Source organism: Oncorhynchus mykiss, chromosome 17 (assembly GCF_013265735.2).
Source record: "Oncorhynchus mykiss isolate Arlee chromosome 17, USDA_OmykA_1.1, whole genome shotgun sequence".
NCBI classification, from domain to species: Eukaryota; Metazoa; Chordata; class Actinopteri; order Salmoniformes; family Salmonidae; genus Oncorhynchus; species Oncorhynchus mykiss.
The window spans coordinates 46,395,913-46,414,725 of NC_048581.1; the positions used below are offsets into that span (position 1 = coordinate 46,395,913).

General features: G+C 42.8%; 1 protein-coding gene across 2 annotated transcripts in view; it reads left to right on the forward strand.

Moving 5' to 3' along the window:
• LOC110493975 (MICOS complex subunit mic25a) overlaps positions 1-18,813 on the forward strand; it is a 60,267-nt gene that overhangs the window by 19,653 nt on the left and 21,801 nt on the right. For both annotated transcript variants that reach the window (XM_021568613.2, XM_021568614.2), the window contains 3 exons: positions 530-613; positions 7,913-7,983; positions 18,615-18,750. In XM_021568613.2, the coding sequence (XP_021424288.1) occupies positions 530-613; positions 7,913-7,983; positions 18,615-18,750 (291 nt within the window). The remainder of the gene's footprint in view (positions 1-529; positions 614-7,912; positions 7,984-18,614; positions 18,751-18,813) is intronic.

An 18,813-nucleotide genomic window follows, 5' to 3' on the forward strand; every position in this document is an offset into this window, starting at 1 on the left:
TACGCAGACAGGCACTCACGCAGCAGTCACACACACAGCCACTCCAGTGTGGTCTCGTAAGTTACAGAGGAGATCAGACCCTACTCTCAAAAAGTGTAGAGATGTAGGCTAACACTTTTTATTTTATTTGGATAGTTCCCCGTAGATGGTTTATATTGTGTTCAGCATACCGTCGACAAAGTATTAAAACTAACGATTCACTAACCTTATCCTCGAGCTAAACCCATTCCTAGCCCTACCCCCCCAACCACCTGTAGAAAAGGAATACAACCTTGTACATGTTCCCGTTGCGATACAGTCCATTAGTGCCATTGATAACAATGATGCTTGGGATGATGTCTTAAACACTTTTCAGTGACCGCTTCAGGCTCTGTTAGAATATTTATTTATTTTTTTATAAAAAAAATAGCAAGGTCTTATTCAAATTCCGTTGAATCTGCCAGACGCTCATCAGCTGTTTTAGAGGAGCCACCTTCTACCGAAGTCCGTTCCACCGTGTTCAAACCTCCCGCCTCTCTGTCCTTTTCAGGCCAAGCAGCTGGAAAGGAAAGAGGCTGAACTGCAACACCTGGCGGCCTTCTACAAGGAACAGCTACACATCTTGGAGAAGAAGGTAAGGACGACACTGCAAAGTATATAGGAGCGGAGGGAAGTTCTACAGATGTGTGCTCATGAAAACAAATGCAATCAAACTCTCTTTAAAATCGCGACACATTTACAGTAGAAGCAACACAACAAAAGAGAACAACAAAAAAATAAAAATAAAGCACAAAGGATGTCTAATATGAGGTCCATCTAACATATTGCAAACGTATTGATTTTGGCACTTAATGAACCAGGCGAATCGTATAGGACCGGGATGAGCAACTCCTGTCCTTTGGGGCCTGAGCATCTGCCGGTTTTATTTCATGCCTGGCATTTCTTTGGCACACTGATGTCCAATAATTGCTCACGGAGTGCACAGCAGTTAGTTTGAAATGAATTGAATGTTTTTCTATGTGTTCAGAAATACGGCTTCTATTGGTAGAGTAGCACTCGAAAACGTTCTCAACAAGCGTGGTCTCTGAAAGAGGACTTAGTGGCTAATCAAATTGACCTGCCTTTGGTTTCTCTGCAGGACCTTGTAAAACAGTTGTCATAAAACACAACACAAAAGTGCTTTTGAGCTTTTAAGAAATAAGGACCTCCGTTCCAGCTCTTCCGTTTTTTTTCTTCTTCCCTCGGCACTAATGTACCTGTGATATTTTCCCCCAACGTAAAAGCGACTTTTGAAGTGTCTTGTTAAATGTTGCCTCCACTTACATGGCTTAGAGTGAAACGAGGTGGTAGTTTTAATATCAAAACCGCACTGGTGAAACTGTACAAAATCCCTGCACGAAACAGATCTTCACTCTTCAGCACCAATAACTGATCTAACCTGATAAAACATTTGCCCGAGGCTAAACTACTTGCTAAACAAACACGCACACCCTTAACCTTTCTGATCTCCCCATCCCGGATCCGGGTTCGTGAATACAGACTCAAGCTCATTACCATAACGCAACGTTAACTATTCATGAAAATCGCAAATGAAATGAAATAAATATGCTAGCTCTCAAGCTTAGCCTTTTGTTAACAACACTGTCATCTCAGATTTTCAAAATATGCTTCTCAACCATTGCAAAACAAGCATTTGTGTAACAGTATTGATGGCTAACGTAGCATTTAGCATTAGCATTCAGCTGGCAACATTTACACAAAAAAACAGAAAAGCATTCAAATAAAATCATTTACCTTTGAAGAACTTCAGATGTTTTCAATGAGGAGACTCTCAGATAGCAAATGTTCAGTTTTTCCTGAAAGATTATTTGTTTAGGACAAATCGCTCCGTTTTCTGCGTCACGTTTAGCTATGAAAAAACCCCTGTATCCAGGATTGTGTAAATCTATCAGCAAGCTCATTAGCATAACACAACGTTAACTATTTATGAAAATCGCAAATGAAATGAAATAAATATGCCATCTCTCAAGCTTAGCCTTTTGTAAACAACACTGTCATCTCAGATTTTCAAAATATGCTTCTCAACCATAGGAAAACAATAATTTGTGTAAAAGTAGCTAGCTAGAGTTAGCATTTCGCGTTAGCATTTAGCGTTAGCATTAGCGTTAGCATCCAGCACGCAACATTAACAAAAACATAAAAGCCTTCAAATAAAATCATTTACCTTTGAAGAACTTCTGATGTTTTCAATGAGGATACTCTGTTAGATAGCAGATGCTCAGTTTTTCCAAAAAGATTCCTTGTGTATTAGAAAGAGCTCCGTTTTATACATCACATTTGGCTACCAAAAAAAATCCATAAATTCAGTCCTCAAAACGCAAACTTTTTTCCAAATTAACTCCATAATATCGACTGAAAACATGGCAAACGTTGTTTAGAATCAATCATCAAGGTGTTTTTCACATATCTCTTCATTGATACATCGTTCTTGGACACATGCTTTCTCCCCTGAATCAAATGGTAAAGTAGAAGCAGCTGGCAATTGCGCACCGAATTCGACGCAGGACACCAGGCGGACACTTGGAAAATGTAGTCTCTTATGGTCAATCTTCCAATGATATGCCTACAAATACGTCACAATGCTGCTAAGACCTTGGGCGAACGACAGAAAGTGTAGGCTCATTCGTTGCGCAATCACAGCCATATAAGGAGAGAATGGAAAACAGAGCTTCAGAAATTCTGCTAATTCCTGGGTGATGCATCATCTTGGTTTTGCCTGTAGAATGAGTTCTGGGGCACTTACAGACAAAATCTTTGCAGATTCTGAAACTTCAGAGTGTTTTCTTTCCAAAACTGTCAAGAATATGCATAGTCGAGCATCTTTTCGTGACAAAATATCGCGCTTAAAACGGGAACGTTTTTTATCCAAAAATGAAATAGCGCCCCTAGAGCTCTAACAGGTTAAAAAAATAAATCTATATATGAAAGAACACATGGTTTTGGACACTGCTATGATTTATGTATTGCTTTCATTATCATTAGTTTTGTTTCCAATAAGAATTTTGTTCTCGACTTCAGAAGTTTTGCTTGGTATTATTGGCACAAAAGTAACTCACTCGAGGATTGCACCATATAATAACAATATTAGTCCATGAAATGTGTTTTTTTAAAGCAGCTATCTTTAATTGAAACATTAACAAAGTGACTCCCCTGCCACAGTTTCAGTAAAAAGCTGAGGGATGGGGCTGACCATCCATGATATCAAAATGATAGTTTTAACCATGTTTTTAGGCTATACAGTGTTTGTTTATGTTTGCTTTGTTTACAAACATTGGAGTAAATGTTAAATTCAATCTTTTTTTGTGGAAGTGCAAGTTCACATGTCAAAAACAATCAGGTAAAAATCGAATTTGCAGTTTTATATGTGAAACATTTTCATCTGAAAATATCACTTTCACATGGAATAATTTATGTTTATCTTTTTATAATTGTGTATATATACAGAACCAGTCAAAGGTTTGGACACACCTACTCATTCCAGGGTTTTTCTTTATTTTGACTATTTTCTACATTGTAGAATAATAGTGAAGACATCAAAACTATGAAATAAAACATATGGAATCATGTAGTAACCAAAAAAGTATTAGACAAATCAAAATATATTTGAGATTCTTAAAAGTAGCCTTGATGGCAGCTTTTCTCAGTCTTGGCACTGTAGAAAATAGTAAAAATAAAGAAAAACCCTCGAATGAGGGTCTAGAGACCAAGCCAAGATTCTCCTCATAAACAATCCCACCTGCTGTAAAGATGCATTGTTTTGAGACACCTTGGATATCTTTCTATCGCCAAATGTCACGTCACTATGACTTTGGCTACTCTGACTGTCTGATAAGGAGAAGTCCAACTCGGCTGGCTACGGCTATGTGTCTGACTGATGTCAGATGACCAGTCACAAGAGTCGAGAGAGGTGACTTTGAAAAGGAGTCAAATTCGACTGCTATCAGTCTGACTACGAGTGTGACTGTGTGTGACTGTCACTTTGAGCCCAAAGACCAGTCCGAAGAGTCCAGAAAGGTGAGCCTCATCGTAGAACCCACACCCTCCCAGCCATCCTCTGCGGATCCCTCTGGCCAAGAGGCCATCGCTTTATTATCTCTGACAACACTTGGATTAAGATGGAAGATGAAATGCATGTCTAAGGGCGTGCACACACACACACACACCTTCATATCCTTGTAACCGCTTGGCGTACAAACACATTCATACACGCACACGTACACACACTTCAATATTAACCGTCTTCCTAGCCATTGTCTTTGCCTTGGCTGAAGGACCATAAGCATGCCTGTGGATGAGGAGGAGATATGGAGAGAAAGGGAGAGTGAGAAGTATAGAGTGATTTGGATAGTGTTCATTAAAAAGAGTGTATTTTGTGCCGGTGTTCACACTTCTTCCCCCAGCAACTCCCACTGCTTCATTTTCTCCCCCTCTTTTATTTATTTCCTTTGTTGTCATTCCTTCTTCCCTCCCTCCATCATATGCCCCTCTTTCTTTATCTCCCTACTTGCATTCTATTATATTGTACCTGCCTTGGTGGAAATTGCTTACCAGTAAGATGAGGAGAATATAGTTCCTGGTTCTGAATGCTTGCTGCTTTCATAAGCGAGTCACTTGACTCCGACGCAAGGCACCGTTTTCTCACAGTCAGTAGCATTTCTAGCGCGAGTCTCTCAATCAACTCAGTCAAAGACACTGCGTGGCGCATAGCTTGTTCCAGCAAGGCTTCTAGCACATCTCAAAGAGCTGTAGCTAACCAAACCTTTTGTCCACGTGGGAATGACAGGCAATGCGTTAACCTTAGAGGAACCCAACAGCCATTCTCTCCCTCATAGGCTTTCTATTGATTTCCACATGCATTCAAACAACAACAATCAGACAGCACTTGCCACAGACACACACACACACACTCACACATACACCTGCACAGGCTTGATGTCTTGATCAAGTCAGTCTCTCTCCAGTGACAAGGCCGAGCCACACACACAGATTAGTGGAGAAATCCTACAGCTAATTGCTGTCTGATCTTCCTGAATCAATATTTGACTCTGGCTTAACTCGGGGCTTCTGATCGTTTGATAAGAGGTGTGTGTGTGTGTTGAATCCCCGTTAGAGGGACACACTCACTCTCTTTTTCTCCTCTCTCTGCACCTATATGCTTACTAATCGGTCCTCAGTTTCCATGTATCTTTGAGAAGTCGTCGCTGTGTGAAAACATATCTGTAAACAAGTCATCTTTTAAAATGCAACTTTTTTTAATCCCCCTTCCTTTCCATTTGTCGAATTCCACCACTGAAAATAATCCCTCTGCCTTTCAAACTTAAAGCGTGAAACTCCCCCCCCCGCCAAATCCTGACATCAGCCCCTCGCCATGCTGTGCACGCATGCGCAAACACACACACACACACACACACACACACACACACACATACAAACATGCCCATCAACATGCTTACAGTCACACAGGTACACACTGTACACACTCTACACATACTGTGCGATAATCCCTAAACAAGGCCCCCCTTTTTCTCCATCCCTCTCTTTCTCCGTTGCTCATTCCCACCATTAAGGGTAATCCTTCTCCTCTCCTTCCTTCCTTTTGTTGAAAATGGCTGCCAAGCGCTTGGATCGTGCTTCAGACAAGTGTTGTATCTTCGCCATCATCCATACTCTACCAACTGAGCCACGTTACTGTTGTGTATAACCAGCCACACACACACTCCCATTCTCTCAGTTCCCATTACACCTCTCCTCGTCTCTCCTTCCTCCATCTCTTCTTCCTCCATCCCTCCGTCAGTAGGGTCTGTGGTGTGAACATCTGACCAGAGAGAGGTGTCTGTTTCTGGAACACCTCATCATACTTTCCTCCAATGTCTCCATCACTTTATCCTTTAACTCTCCATTCATCCAGCCCTGTGGATTGAAGCTGGTGGAGTTGTGTGTGTACGTGTGTCTGGAGGCTGGTCTATGAGCCAGATGTGGGATTAGAAGTTGGCTGTCTGTAAACCCTTTCACCTTCCCATCTGTGCCAACACACACACACACACACACACACACACACACACTGGTCGCCCTTCTCTCTCCACCTCATATAGCCTCTGTCTTCTGCACCTCTTGGGACAAAGCACCAGCCCCAGTGGGTCTCCTTTCATGTCGTTAAGTTCACAAGCCTGGCTACTTTCCCTTTAATGTCATCCACCGAGCATTCCCATTGAGCTCTTGGAACTAACTAGCTCTAAGTTGCTAGTGTCTGTATTGAGGCTAACGCTCCCTCGTTCATGCCCGTTGAATCCCCCCCCCCCCGGAGAAGTGACATTTCAGCCCAGTCCAGATGCACCGTCAATGGGCAGATTTAGAGACTACAGTGGCCAAATCCTCCATGGTTAATCCTATACCGTGCAGCTCCTCAACCTGATCACTGGCAGTACTACTTGGGATTCTACCCAAATGGAACCCTCTTGCATAGTGCACTACGGACAAACCCAATGTGCCCTGGTCAAAAGTAGTGCATTACTTAGGGGATAGGGTGCCATTTGGGACAGTACCATTGCGTCATTCATCCACCTTGGGAGACGTGATATTCTTCACACTTAACCACGGCAGCAAAGCAGGAGGACACTGGAGTGAAGTCAAAATGGATTATAGACTGCGGATTTAGGGATGAACTCCTGCTGGGCAGATGATGGTGTGCTCTATTTCAGCTGACAACCACCTACCATTGTCTTTGTCTCTACAATGGTATTGAAGAACTTTCTTAACTTGGGCAAATGTATTTAGAGAGAATCTCGTCTTGGCGATCTTGAGGTTCAACTCTGTCATATGGGAAGGAGAGCGAGAGAGAGACATTTTTAGATCTTAGCGACTGGTATTAGGAGGGATTACTTTCTAGACGACACGTTATCCTGGCTATAAGGAATAGGGATCAGAGTAACCCTTCCATTGGTAGTGGATAAGAAGAGGATAAGATGAGTTCCCCCCCCCCCATAAAAGCCCCATATAAATCCAATCCATTATTAGAGTGTGTGGAATAATGTGAAAATGACTGTGGGAATAGGTGGGTGGGATTGTAGAGGAGGTTCATGTTTGATCCCATCTCTTTTCCCGCTTACTGACTTCAATTATCCTCTTCCCTATCTCTCTACCCATTGGGAATATCGGGGATAATTAAGGAAAATGACTAGGGAGTCGGGACCATGGTTATTGGGTTTAAATAGTGATTACTGCATGGAACAATGAAGTGGAAGTCTATGGGGTGCATGTGGTGAGCGTGTGTCTTGTGTGTGAGAGAGAGAGAAAAAGAAGAATGGATAAGGTTTGAGTGGTGCACTTATTTTATTGTACTGGCATACGCAGTACGTTACACAACTACGCTGAACGTTCACCTCGAAGGTGAACGGGCTTGGACTCGGGAAGAGTTATGACGAAGCCCAGTTCGACTGTCAATCGAAGCAAGTTCTTTACTTCGCTCCGCGTTTCTTTTTTTTTACAGGACTGCGGTAAACCTGACATGATGGTCACCGATTAGAGCAGAATAGAGTAGATAAACCTAGTACATGCCCTCTTAAGTACAAGTTTCTCTTCATGATGTAATTGCTGTTTAAATGCCACCTCTGCACACATTAAGTCAAACCTTACGGCGATCCACCAGAACGTCAATGATCAGATTTGTTAGTGACACTGTTCGGTCGAAAGTCCCCCCCCCCCCCATTTTAATGAGTTTGACATTTTAAGATGTGTTTAGCTTAGCGGGCTTATCAGAGCTCGCAAATCAATAGAACAGTCGTAACCCCAAGACAGGTACTTGTACAGATGTTACCGGATAATTGGTGTAACTCAACTACTCTGTCATCTCAAATGTTTGTGTGTTTTGTCCCAGAATCTCGACTACTACCAGCAGACGTCTGAGCAGTACAACGAGGCAGCCGACAAGGCCGAGGCCCATATCAAGTAAGTCGCTTATTTTGAGAACTGACTGAAATGGGTGTCAGCAAACCATTCATTAGCTAACCACCCGACACTTTTACTGTGTAGTCGGGTTTGTTATTACTGTTAATCAGTCACACCGCAAGGAGAATGGGTTCAACAAATGAATATGCCGTGCTATTGCAGCCATGGAGCGATACTAGTGACGTTTAGAGAATGTGGGCTAATTCCTGCTGTTCATCATGTATTACCATAGCAACATATACACATGTCATTCTTATTTCACCTCAGGTATGTGAAATCTTGCCACCCTTTAAAAAAAATATATATTTTAAAGGCTACTTCTGATCTATTTTGTTCAAGACCATTGGTGGACAATTTATTGGTAGACGGTCATTAATATGAAATATTTACTTAGAAAAGGGAGAGTGATGGGGATTTGAAGGAACAGTCGTGCTTTGGACAGTGCTTTTCAGAAACCGCCACCTGTTAAATGTTTTTTTTTAAAACAGGACATTTTTATTCTGCCAGTGATTGCCACCACGCTGGCACTGTCGGTATCTAGATACTACCAGTCTATGCAGCACCAGTCATTATTTTCCTTGAAAAGAGAAGGAATCGGAATAACCAGAATGCTTTTCTTTTCACTTCTGGCTAGGAGTGCTGATTCTCACAAATCTGCCTGAAAGCTGCATAATTCCTTCGGCTTGCTTCTCTCCTCTGTGATTTTCTTCAGGCTTTTTTTTAAGTCTTAATCTTTCCTTTATAAGTTCCATTTCCAAAACCTATGTCTCAGCCCCTCACCCATCTTGCCACCCACATTCACCTACTCCTCCCAAACTTAGTCTTCCCCCAAATGACATCTCTCCTCAGTGACACATCTCTATGTGAGGTAATAGCCATCTTTTTCTCCATTTATATTTTCTTGCTGTGTTAAATATACATTTGTTTATATTTATATTAATTTCCAATATATTTATCTTCGATGAGCCATTTCAGTTCCTGGAATAGAATCCTCCCTCGTTTGAGCCTACTCATTTCACTTGGCATGTCCCTGCCGTGGTTTGTCAAATTGCTCTTAGTTGATTTTAGTCTTTTTGTTTCGTTTTTTTGTTTGCTGTTTGTATTTCAAATGACATGTCAGTACATTTTTGATGAGTTTTCAAACATTTCTTTGGTTGATTTAAGTTGTAAAGTAAAATTGCAGTCATAAATCATTTGATAGTGTGCTGGTGTGATCCCAATATCAGCTCGTGACATGGTTTTCAAAATGGCACAGCGTGATAGAAACTAAGACTTTTGGGAACATGGTCATAGTTGACAGCATAGCGCAGGAGCCTCACCAGAGCCACATTGACAGCATAGCGCAGGAGCCTCACCAGAGCCACATTGACAGCATAGCGCAGGAGCCTCACCAGAGCCACATTGACAGCATAGCGCAGGAGCCTCACCAGAGCCACATTGACAGCATAGCGCAGGAGCCTCACCAGAGCCACATTGACAGCATAGCGCAGGAGCCTCACCAGAGCCACATTGACAGCAGGCTGTGGGCCTATATGCGCTTGTGATGTGCTAAAACACAATCCACCGCAATTTTTTTTTAATGAAGCTATTGATCCTCTGTGGCTCGATAATGCTCTCTGATGTAGTCGTTTTTAATGATTTCATTTATTTCTGTACAGACGGGAGTAATTATTTAATTTTGCAAATGTGTTTCAATTTATCTACATCACTTCCAGTACCCTGTCCCGATACTATTTTCTTCCATGCACTGTGCTCTCCCCAAGGCCAAATAATCAACCATACTTATTATTAATTCAATGGGTTGTGGTCAGTAACCCCATATGAGGTTAGATAATCTATCGGCAAGTAGCCTACAATTGCAAGAGAATAATGGTTTTAGCTACATTGTTGTAGAAACTATGTAGCCCGTATGACCTTTTTTTAACCATTGTAGCACAGTTTCTATGACTTGAATAGCCTATGGGAGAGGTGTAAAACGTGTGTATTGGCATCAGTAGGCTAAGTGACTGAAATGCATCAGAGAAGTTTTGGGAAGTTCAGGAAAACCTCATGTATAGGCTATATAGGCATAATTGTGTGTGTAGATAAGATTTGCATTGCTTTAAATTGCTAAACTGATGACCATGAGCACCCACCTCAACTTCGCTAACATTTCCCAGCCTGATTGTAACCAAATGTCTGAACGGAGTTCAGTGAAAACTAAAATGGGACATTGATTGATTTTATTAAGATGAGTTCCCATGCTTGTATCAAAGCAGCGAAATGGCGCTGTCCCACACGTGACCACACAGCAATTGTTTTACATGTATTCTAACAGTTGGTAGACTTTTCACCTAACCACGGCTCTATGAACTAAGCGGCACATTCAGTTGACAATCCAAAAATAAAAAGTGTCCACCATCGCAAAAGATTCAGGGCTGACCCAAAGTAAAAAAATCCCAGAAAGTCCGGTCCAGGTGATGTCCCTTGCAAAGATACTGACACACATTCGCTCCTCGTCTCCAGATGCCCACGTGGAACGAGTCTTAACCTATAGTACATCATATTCACTTCCTTGGGGTGAGAAGTTGTGTAAGAGGATTCGTTAAACTCGCTAAAAGTCGTCCCATGACCTAGTAGCTGTAATAGGATCCTGAGCCAGTCTAAATGGTTTTAGCACTGTTGACCCTTCCTCACACAATACCTCCATTCACTAATGTTTCAGCTTTATGAGGAAGAGGATGATCAGGAGTAGCAGAAATTGACACCAGATAATGTCACTACCAAGTCCACACCTAATAGAGAGGGACAGAGGGATGGAGAAGAGAAAGAGGAGAAGCAATTTTTTTTAAAGACCAGAGAAGAAAAAGGAAAAGCAATTCAAACGACGAGAGACGCGCGGCGAGAGAGTGCGTCAGAGAGATCTGGAACGCAATGCGCTCACGCACAACTGTTTTAGATCTCAACTTAGCCACAACCCCTAGGCTCCGAAGCTGTAGTCTAGGCCATTGTGAATTCGGCTCCACTTTCACTCTTCAGAAAATTCACTGTGCTGTTTTTGAAGACCTTAAATCCATGACAGCACACATTAATAACTTTGCTCTCTCCTCTCATGCGCAGAGAATAATAAATGCTACACCATTATCATCCCTTCCCTTCTTATTACTTTCTTCTTTCTTTATATTACTTTGTTCCCCACATAGTCTCGGTAACGGCTCGCAAGTCATGCTTTCTTCATAAAGCCCCGATTCTGAGAAAAAGAGGCTGAAAATAATGGGAAGCTTTAATGATTAGAGCGTAATTCTCTCTCCGCGATATGCTTACAGATGCAAACCATGACGGGCAGGAGCAATTGGAATGTGTTTTTCCCTCAAACGTGGCTAACAAAGTAGCACGGCTAATGTTTTTCTAATAAGACCTCACCTTTAATTTCACTCAAACAAGGCAGTTGTAGCAGATTAGAAAAGGCAATTTTCTGCTTCAGATTCCTTTATTAACACGACCGTCCTGTTATAAAGCTGTCCTTTGCAGCCAATGCAGTGAATTCTAAAGAAAGACCAAGAGTTTCTTATCTCTGTGGTGCTAGCCTGGAGCTACATTTTGACCTTATCTTGATGGGTTACTGGAACAAAATGGCCGCCACCTGTAGCTGTGCAAAACCGGAAAAATAGAGTGATTGGTTTGATTTGGGTCTGTGTAGGCAACATGTTTCTAGAACTTGATTGGAGTTCACCTGTGGTAAATTAAATTGATTGGACATGATTTGGAAAGGCTCACACTTGTCTAGATAAGGTTCCACAGTGCCAGGAGGTCGAAGGAATTGTCCGTAGAGCTCAGAGAAAATATTGTGTCGAGGCACAGATCTGGGGAGGGGTACTGAAACATTCTGCAGCATTGAAGGTCCCCAATACCACTGTGGCCTCCATTCTTAAATTTTAAGAAGTTTGGAACCACCAAGACTCTTCCTAGAGCTGGCTGGCAAAGCTGCGCAATCGTGGGAGAAGAACCCAATGATCACTTTGACAGAGCTCTAGAGTTCCTCTGTGGAGATGGGAGAACCTTCCAGAAGGACAACCATCTTTGCAGCACTCCACCAATCAGGCCTTTTATGGTAGAGACGGAACCCACTCCTCAGTAAAAGACACATACATGACAGCTTGCTTGGAGTTTGCCAAAAGGCACCTAAAGACTCTGACCATGAGTAACAAGATTTTTTGGTCTGATGAAACCAAGATTGAACTCTTTGGCCTAAATGCCAAGTGTCACGTTTGGAGGAAACCTGGCAGCATCCCTACAGTGAAGAATGGTGGTGGCAGCATCCTCCTGTGGGGATGTTTTTCAGCGGCAGGAACTGGGAGACTAGTCAGGATTGAGGCAAAGATGAATGGAGTAAAGTACAGAGAGATTCTTGATGAAAACCTGCTCCAGAGCACTCAGGACCTCAGACTGGGACAAAGGTTTACGTTCCAACTGGACAACGACCCTAATCACACAGCCAAGACAACGCAGGAGTGGCTTCGGGACAAGTCTCTGAATGTCCTTGAGTGGTCCAGTCAGAGCCTGGACTTGAACCTGATCGAACATCAATTGAGAGACCTGAAAATAGCTGCGCAGCAACGCTCCCCATCCAACCTGACAGAGCTTGAGAGGATCTGCAGAGAGGAATGAGAAACTCCCCAAATACAGGTGTGCCAAGCTTGTAGCGACATACCCAAGAAGACACGAGGCTGTAATTGCTGCCAAAGGTACTTCAACAAAGTACTGAGTAAAGGGTCTGAATACTTATGTAAATGTGATATTTCAGTGTTTTTTACTTTATAAACATTCGCAAAATGTCATTGTTTTTGCTTCTTCATTGTGGGGTATTCTGTGTAGATTTTAATTTTAGAATAAGGCTGTAATGAAACAAAATATGGAAAACGTCCAGGGTCTGAATACTTTCCGAATGCACTATATGTAATGTGACTATATAGTTTTTGTTAATGGCCAAATACAATCAAATAGCACTTTCAATTTGGCCATAAACAGTAATATATTGCCTGTTTGCACTGAGTGAAAGCAATTCAACCCTGCACAAATACAACACATTGCGTGTGCCTCAGTTGAAGCTGCTCGCCATAAACAACTCTCAAGTGATATATGAGCATAAACTGTATGATTCATATGGCCATGAACCAACGTGTGTAGCCAGCAATAATGCCAGGGGCTATTTCAGAGGCAAACCAGCTCTCTAATCTAAACTCCATTAGCTGGTCCAGTCTATCAATAATGATGTCTGAATCATGACCTCGATAACACCTTGTCATGGGACTACTCCCAGCTCGTTACACCGAATGACTGTTGGTGCATGTCAAAAGGCGTCATGGCTAATATTCACACCAGGTGTCTTCGCTATGGACTTGTGTCACATGGTGTCCTGGGGTGCGAAAAAAAAAAAGAGTCCACTGAATGGTTGCCAGGGTTACCGTTTGTTCACGGGTAGGCTCTGAGGGTTATTTATCATCGTTCCATACATCATCACTGTCTCTCTTTGTCTCTCCCCACCCCCCCCCCCCCGCTCCCTCTCTTTCTCCCTTTCTGAATGTTTTCACTTCTCTGTTCAAGAATATTCTCAGTGATTTTATTCAATCCTGTTTTGCTATCCTCCACCACACACACACACCGTCTATCTGTCAGTGTGGTCAGGGACTTCCAAGCTCATTCACATGTGAAAGATGCATAGTTCTGTAATTGCAGTGTTAGTGGGGCAGCGTTTGTGGGGATGTGTGTGCATCTGTGAGTGTGTGCATGTCAACCAGTCAGAGTTCCCCAGAATGTGCAGTCATGTCAAATGAAGTCATGCGTCTCCTCGTCAAATAGAACACTGGTTGGTTGGCTCACTCATTAAATTAGACACGCTATGAACAAGCCTGCAGCACATATGGAATAATGAAAATGTTCATATAGATCTGTTTCGGGTGGCATTCGCCTGGTATTTACCAAGATACTGACGTTTACATTCTGATATTAAATTATTTACCTCAATTATGTCAATTTTAAGTCAACACCGGGTAAATATGACTGTGAAATACAGCAAACGTGTACTATCTTCATTTGATGACTGTTGTCACAGAGAATTGTCCTGCACAACAGGGAATGACAATTTTTGTGTATTCAAGGTTTAAAAAGGCTTCAAATGTGTGTAATTTCCACTTTCAAATGTGGAGCGAGAGAGAGAGACACTTTCCCAAACACAAAGTGGCTAAGCTCTGGTGCCCAAACAATAGACATGTCCTGGAGCTGTTGTCAGAGGACAGACAAGGGTCCCCCAGCCACATCATAATTCACACAGGCACAAATTACCTGAGGGCCCAGCAGGAAACGGTGGCCACAGCACTCAAGGGAGTGATTTTAAAAAGCTTCTCCCACTTTCCCCAGCCTGCTACCATGAAAAGACTTTCACCCTGCCACCATACAGTGGGTGAATGCAAGCATTTCACGAGACTGGGCCTCAAAACCTAATGTCTACCACTCCACCCTGGACTTGAACAGCATTTACGACCAGGTCCACCTCTACAAGGCAGCAATCCCAACTTTTGCCAGAACCCTGAAGGACGTCACCCTCAACCGTAGCCCCAGCACCTCACGCAGGAGCAACAGAGCAACGGACGCCCCATCCAGACCAGCGAGACACCCTCTCAGACCTGCAAGACTCCCTCCTAAAGGACCTACACCCAGACCACAGCATCACCAGCCACACCCCAACCAGCTAAGACCACCCCAAGCAAACCCTGGCCACACCCCCACATCAGACCTATGCCCCTTCTGCCCCTGCGGCAAGGACCTCAACATGACAGCAGGACAAATGCCCAGGCCGTGAGCAGAGCAACAGGCCCAACCCCCACTATTACCCCCGGCCAAGCCGCATCCTGCGACCTAAGACGTATGTGTATCAGATGCTCAGCATGCTCTGCTTACAGCTAGTGTGATGGTCCAGGCCTTTAACCACACAAAAACAACAGACACGATGGAACACAAGGCTTTTACTATCTCATCCTGGAATATACAAGGTCATCTGCCTTTGAGCATGAATCCAGACTTCATCAAAGAAATTGGAAGTACAGACATTGTCATCCTATAAGAAACATGGTATAAAGGAGACGGACCCATTGGTTGACGTCTTGGTTACAGAGAGCTGGTAGTCCCATCCACCAAACTACCAGGTGTGAAACAGGGAAGAGACCCAGGGGGGTATGCTAATTTGGTATAGAGCAGACCTAACCCACTCTATTGAATTAGTCAAAACAGTAACATTTTACATCTGGCTAGAAATTAATAAGGAAAAATATCCTCACGTGTGCTACCTATATCCCCCACACTAGAATCCCCAAACTTTAACGATGACAGCTTCTCTATCCCAGAGGGGGAAATCAACAATTTCCAGGAACATGTACTTGTCTGTGGCAACCTAAATGCCAGAATTGGACAAGAACCTGACACCCTCAGCACACAGTGGGACAAACACCCACCTGGAATTGACAGCATTCTCTCCCCCATATTCCCCCCTAGACACAACTACAAGAACATAACCAACAAAAAAACAGGTCAAAATGTACATAGTCAATGGTAGGCTTTGAGGGGACTCCTATGGTAGGTACACACATAGCTCATCTCTTGGCAGTAGTACTGTAGAGTACTTTTTATCACTGACCTCTTAGGGGTGTCAGTGGACTGACTGTGAACACTATCAGATCACAGCAGAATCACACTCTACTTGAACAGAGCTTTGCTCAGTCATGAGGCATCAAAGCCAAAGGTGCGGAATAATATTAAGACATGTTATAGATGGAAGGAAAGTAGTGTGGAACTCTACCAACAAACAATTAGGCAACAACAAATTCAATCCATTCTAGACAATTTCCTGGACAAAATGTTTCACTGTAATAGTGATGGTCTAAACTTGGCAGTACAAAACCTAAACAGTATATTTGACCTCTCTGCTTCCCTATCAAATCTAAACATTTCAAGCAGACAACTTAATTAACAACAATGACAAATGGGTTTGATAAAGAATGCAAAAAACCTAAGAAAGAAATTGAGAACTATTCAACCAAAAACATAGAGAACCAGAAAACCTGAGCCTACGGCTTCACTATGGTGAAGAAATCATCTATGAAAAAATAAGGAACAGCACGTCAGAAATCATCTCAATGTAATTGAAGAATCCATAGAATATAACCACTTCTGGGAAAATTGGAAACAAACAACAACACAAATAATTATCTATCCAAAACTGAGATGTATGGATGAACCACTTCTTCATTCTTTTTGGCTCTATAAAAAAGAATAAACAGCAAAAACATATGCCTGATCAAAAATAAATCCTAGAATCAACTATTAAAGACTACCAGAACCCACTGGATTCTCCAATTACATTGAATGAACTACAGGACAAAATAAAAACCCTCCAACCCAAAATGGCCTGTGGGGTTGATGGTATCCTAAATTAAATGATAAAATATACAGACCACAAATTCCAATTGGCTATACTTTAACATCATCCTCTGCATATTCCCCAATATCTGGAACCAAGGACCGATCACCCCAATCCACAAAAAGTGGAGACAAATTTGACCCCAATAACTACCGTGGAATATGCGTCAACAGCAACCTTTGGAAAATCTTCTGCCTTATCATTAAGAGCAGGCTCCTACATTTCCTCAGTGAAAACAATGTACTGGGGCTCTGTTCACAAACAGAGCCCCAGGACCGCAACACAATTAGACCCAACCAAATCATGAGAAAGCAAAAATATGATTTCTTGACACATTGGAAAGAATTAACAAAAAAACAGCAAACTAGAATGATATTTGGCCCTAAAGAAAGAGTACACAGTGGCAGAATACCTGACCACTGTGACTGACCCAAAAATTTAAGGAAATCGTTGACTATGTACAGACTCAGTGGGCATAGCCTTGCTATTGAGAAAGGCCGCCAAAGGCAGACCTGGCTCTCAAGAGAAGACAGGCTATGTGCACACTGCCCACAAAATGAGGTGGAAACTGAGCTGCACTTCCTAACCTCCTGTCAAATGTATGACCATATTAGAGACCCATATTTCCCTTAGATTACACACACACACACACCCACAAAGAAACTCCCATATCTACTGGGTGAAATACCAGTGTGTCATTACAGCAGCCAGTGAAGAACAAACACCATTGTAAATGAAACCTATATTTGTTTATTTATTTTTTCCCTTTTGTACTTTGAACTATTTGCACATCATTACAACACTGGATATAAAATGTAATATGACATTTGACATGTCTTTTATTCTTTTGTAAGTGTAATGTTTACTGTACATTTTTTGTTGATTATATATTCCACGTGAGTGAGTGAGACCACGTGTATCTCTATCCTCACCTTGGCGTACTACTAGTGCGGGCTCTGTCACAACAGCAGGTGAATTACCATGAGCAACAGAGCACTCAAGGATTACCCTCATGTAGGATTACCACACCTTTTGTGTGTGTAATTGTGTGTTTAAGCGTGGGTAAATGTGTGTGTGTGTGTGTAGAGAGTGAGGCTGACGTACAGCTAGCTATAAGCTGCTTTCCCCCATTTTAGCATTTTCTTCCGTTTTTGTATGCATTGTGCCTCGAAAAGCCTTTCAAAATGTCATATAGAGTTCCAACTGCCCTCTAAAACACATCTCCACCATAGTTGTGCTGCTTTGCCTTTGGCACCACCGTATTCTGTGTGTCAGGACAACGCAGGGAGTTGGAATGTCAATGTCATTTGATGAAGGCTACGGTACACACTGCAACGCATTGGAGTGAATCATGTAGCTAGAACTTTCCTCCTTCTTCTCATCTTCCATTGTCCTCCAAGAGTTGCGAAGGACCGTGTCTGTCACATGTCCAGTTTGCTTTATTCGTGCATCTTGGTTGGAAAACGAGGTAGCGACAGTATGCCTTTTCCCCTGTGTGTGTGTGTGTGTCATGATGATAATACCACTCGGACGCTTTTATCCAAAATAACTTCCATTTTAGTATACACTGAGTGTACAAAACATTAGGAACACTTGCTCTTTTCATGACATCGACCGACCAGGTGAATCCAGGTGAAAACTATGATCCCTTATTGTTAAATCCACTTCAATCAGTGTAGATGAAGGGGAGGAGACGGGTTAAAGAAGGATTTTTAAGTCTTAAGACAATTGGATTGTGTATGTTTGCCATTCAAAGGGTGAATGGGCAAGACAAAAGATTCAAGTGCCTTTGAACGGGGTACGGTAGTAGGTGCCAGGTGCCAGGTGCACCGGTTTGAATGTGTCAACTGCAGCGCTGCTGGGTTTTTCCACACGCAACAGTTTCCCGTGTGTATCAAGAATGGTCCACCACCCAAAGGACATCCAGCCAACTTGACACAACTGTGAGAAGCATTGGCGTCAACTTGTAGAGTCCATGCCCCGACGAATTGAGACTGTTTCTGAGGGCCCCCGGGGGGTGCAACTCAATATTAGGAAGGTGTTCCTAATGGTTTGTAGACTCTGTGTATGTGACCTCAGCAGGAATCGAACCCAAAACCCTGTCATTGCTAGCGCCACACGCTTTACCAACTGAGCCACACGGCACTTCCACTCCCTGTCCCTGTGTCTTCCCATGCAGGCCCAGACCTGCGGTGTCTATCTGTCCTGAGCTGCAGGCCCAGGTGTTACACTGCTACAAAGAGAACCAGCAGCAGACTCTCCACTGCTCCACCGTGGCCAAGGAGTACATGGATTGCATCCAAGCTGCCAAGAAGGTACGCAACTGTGTGTGTGTGTGTGAGGTCGACCGATTAATCGGAATGGACGATTAATTAGGG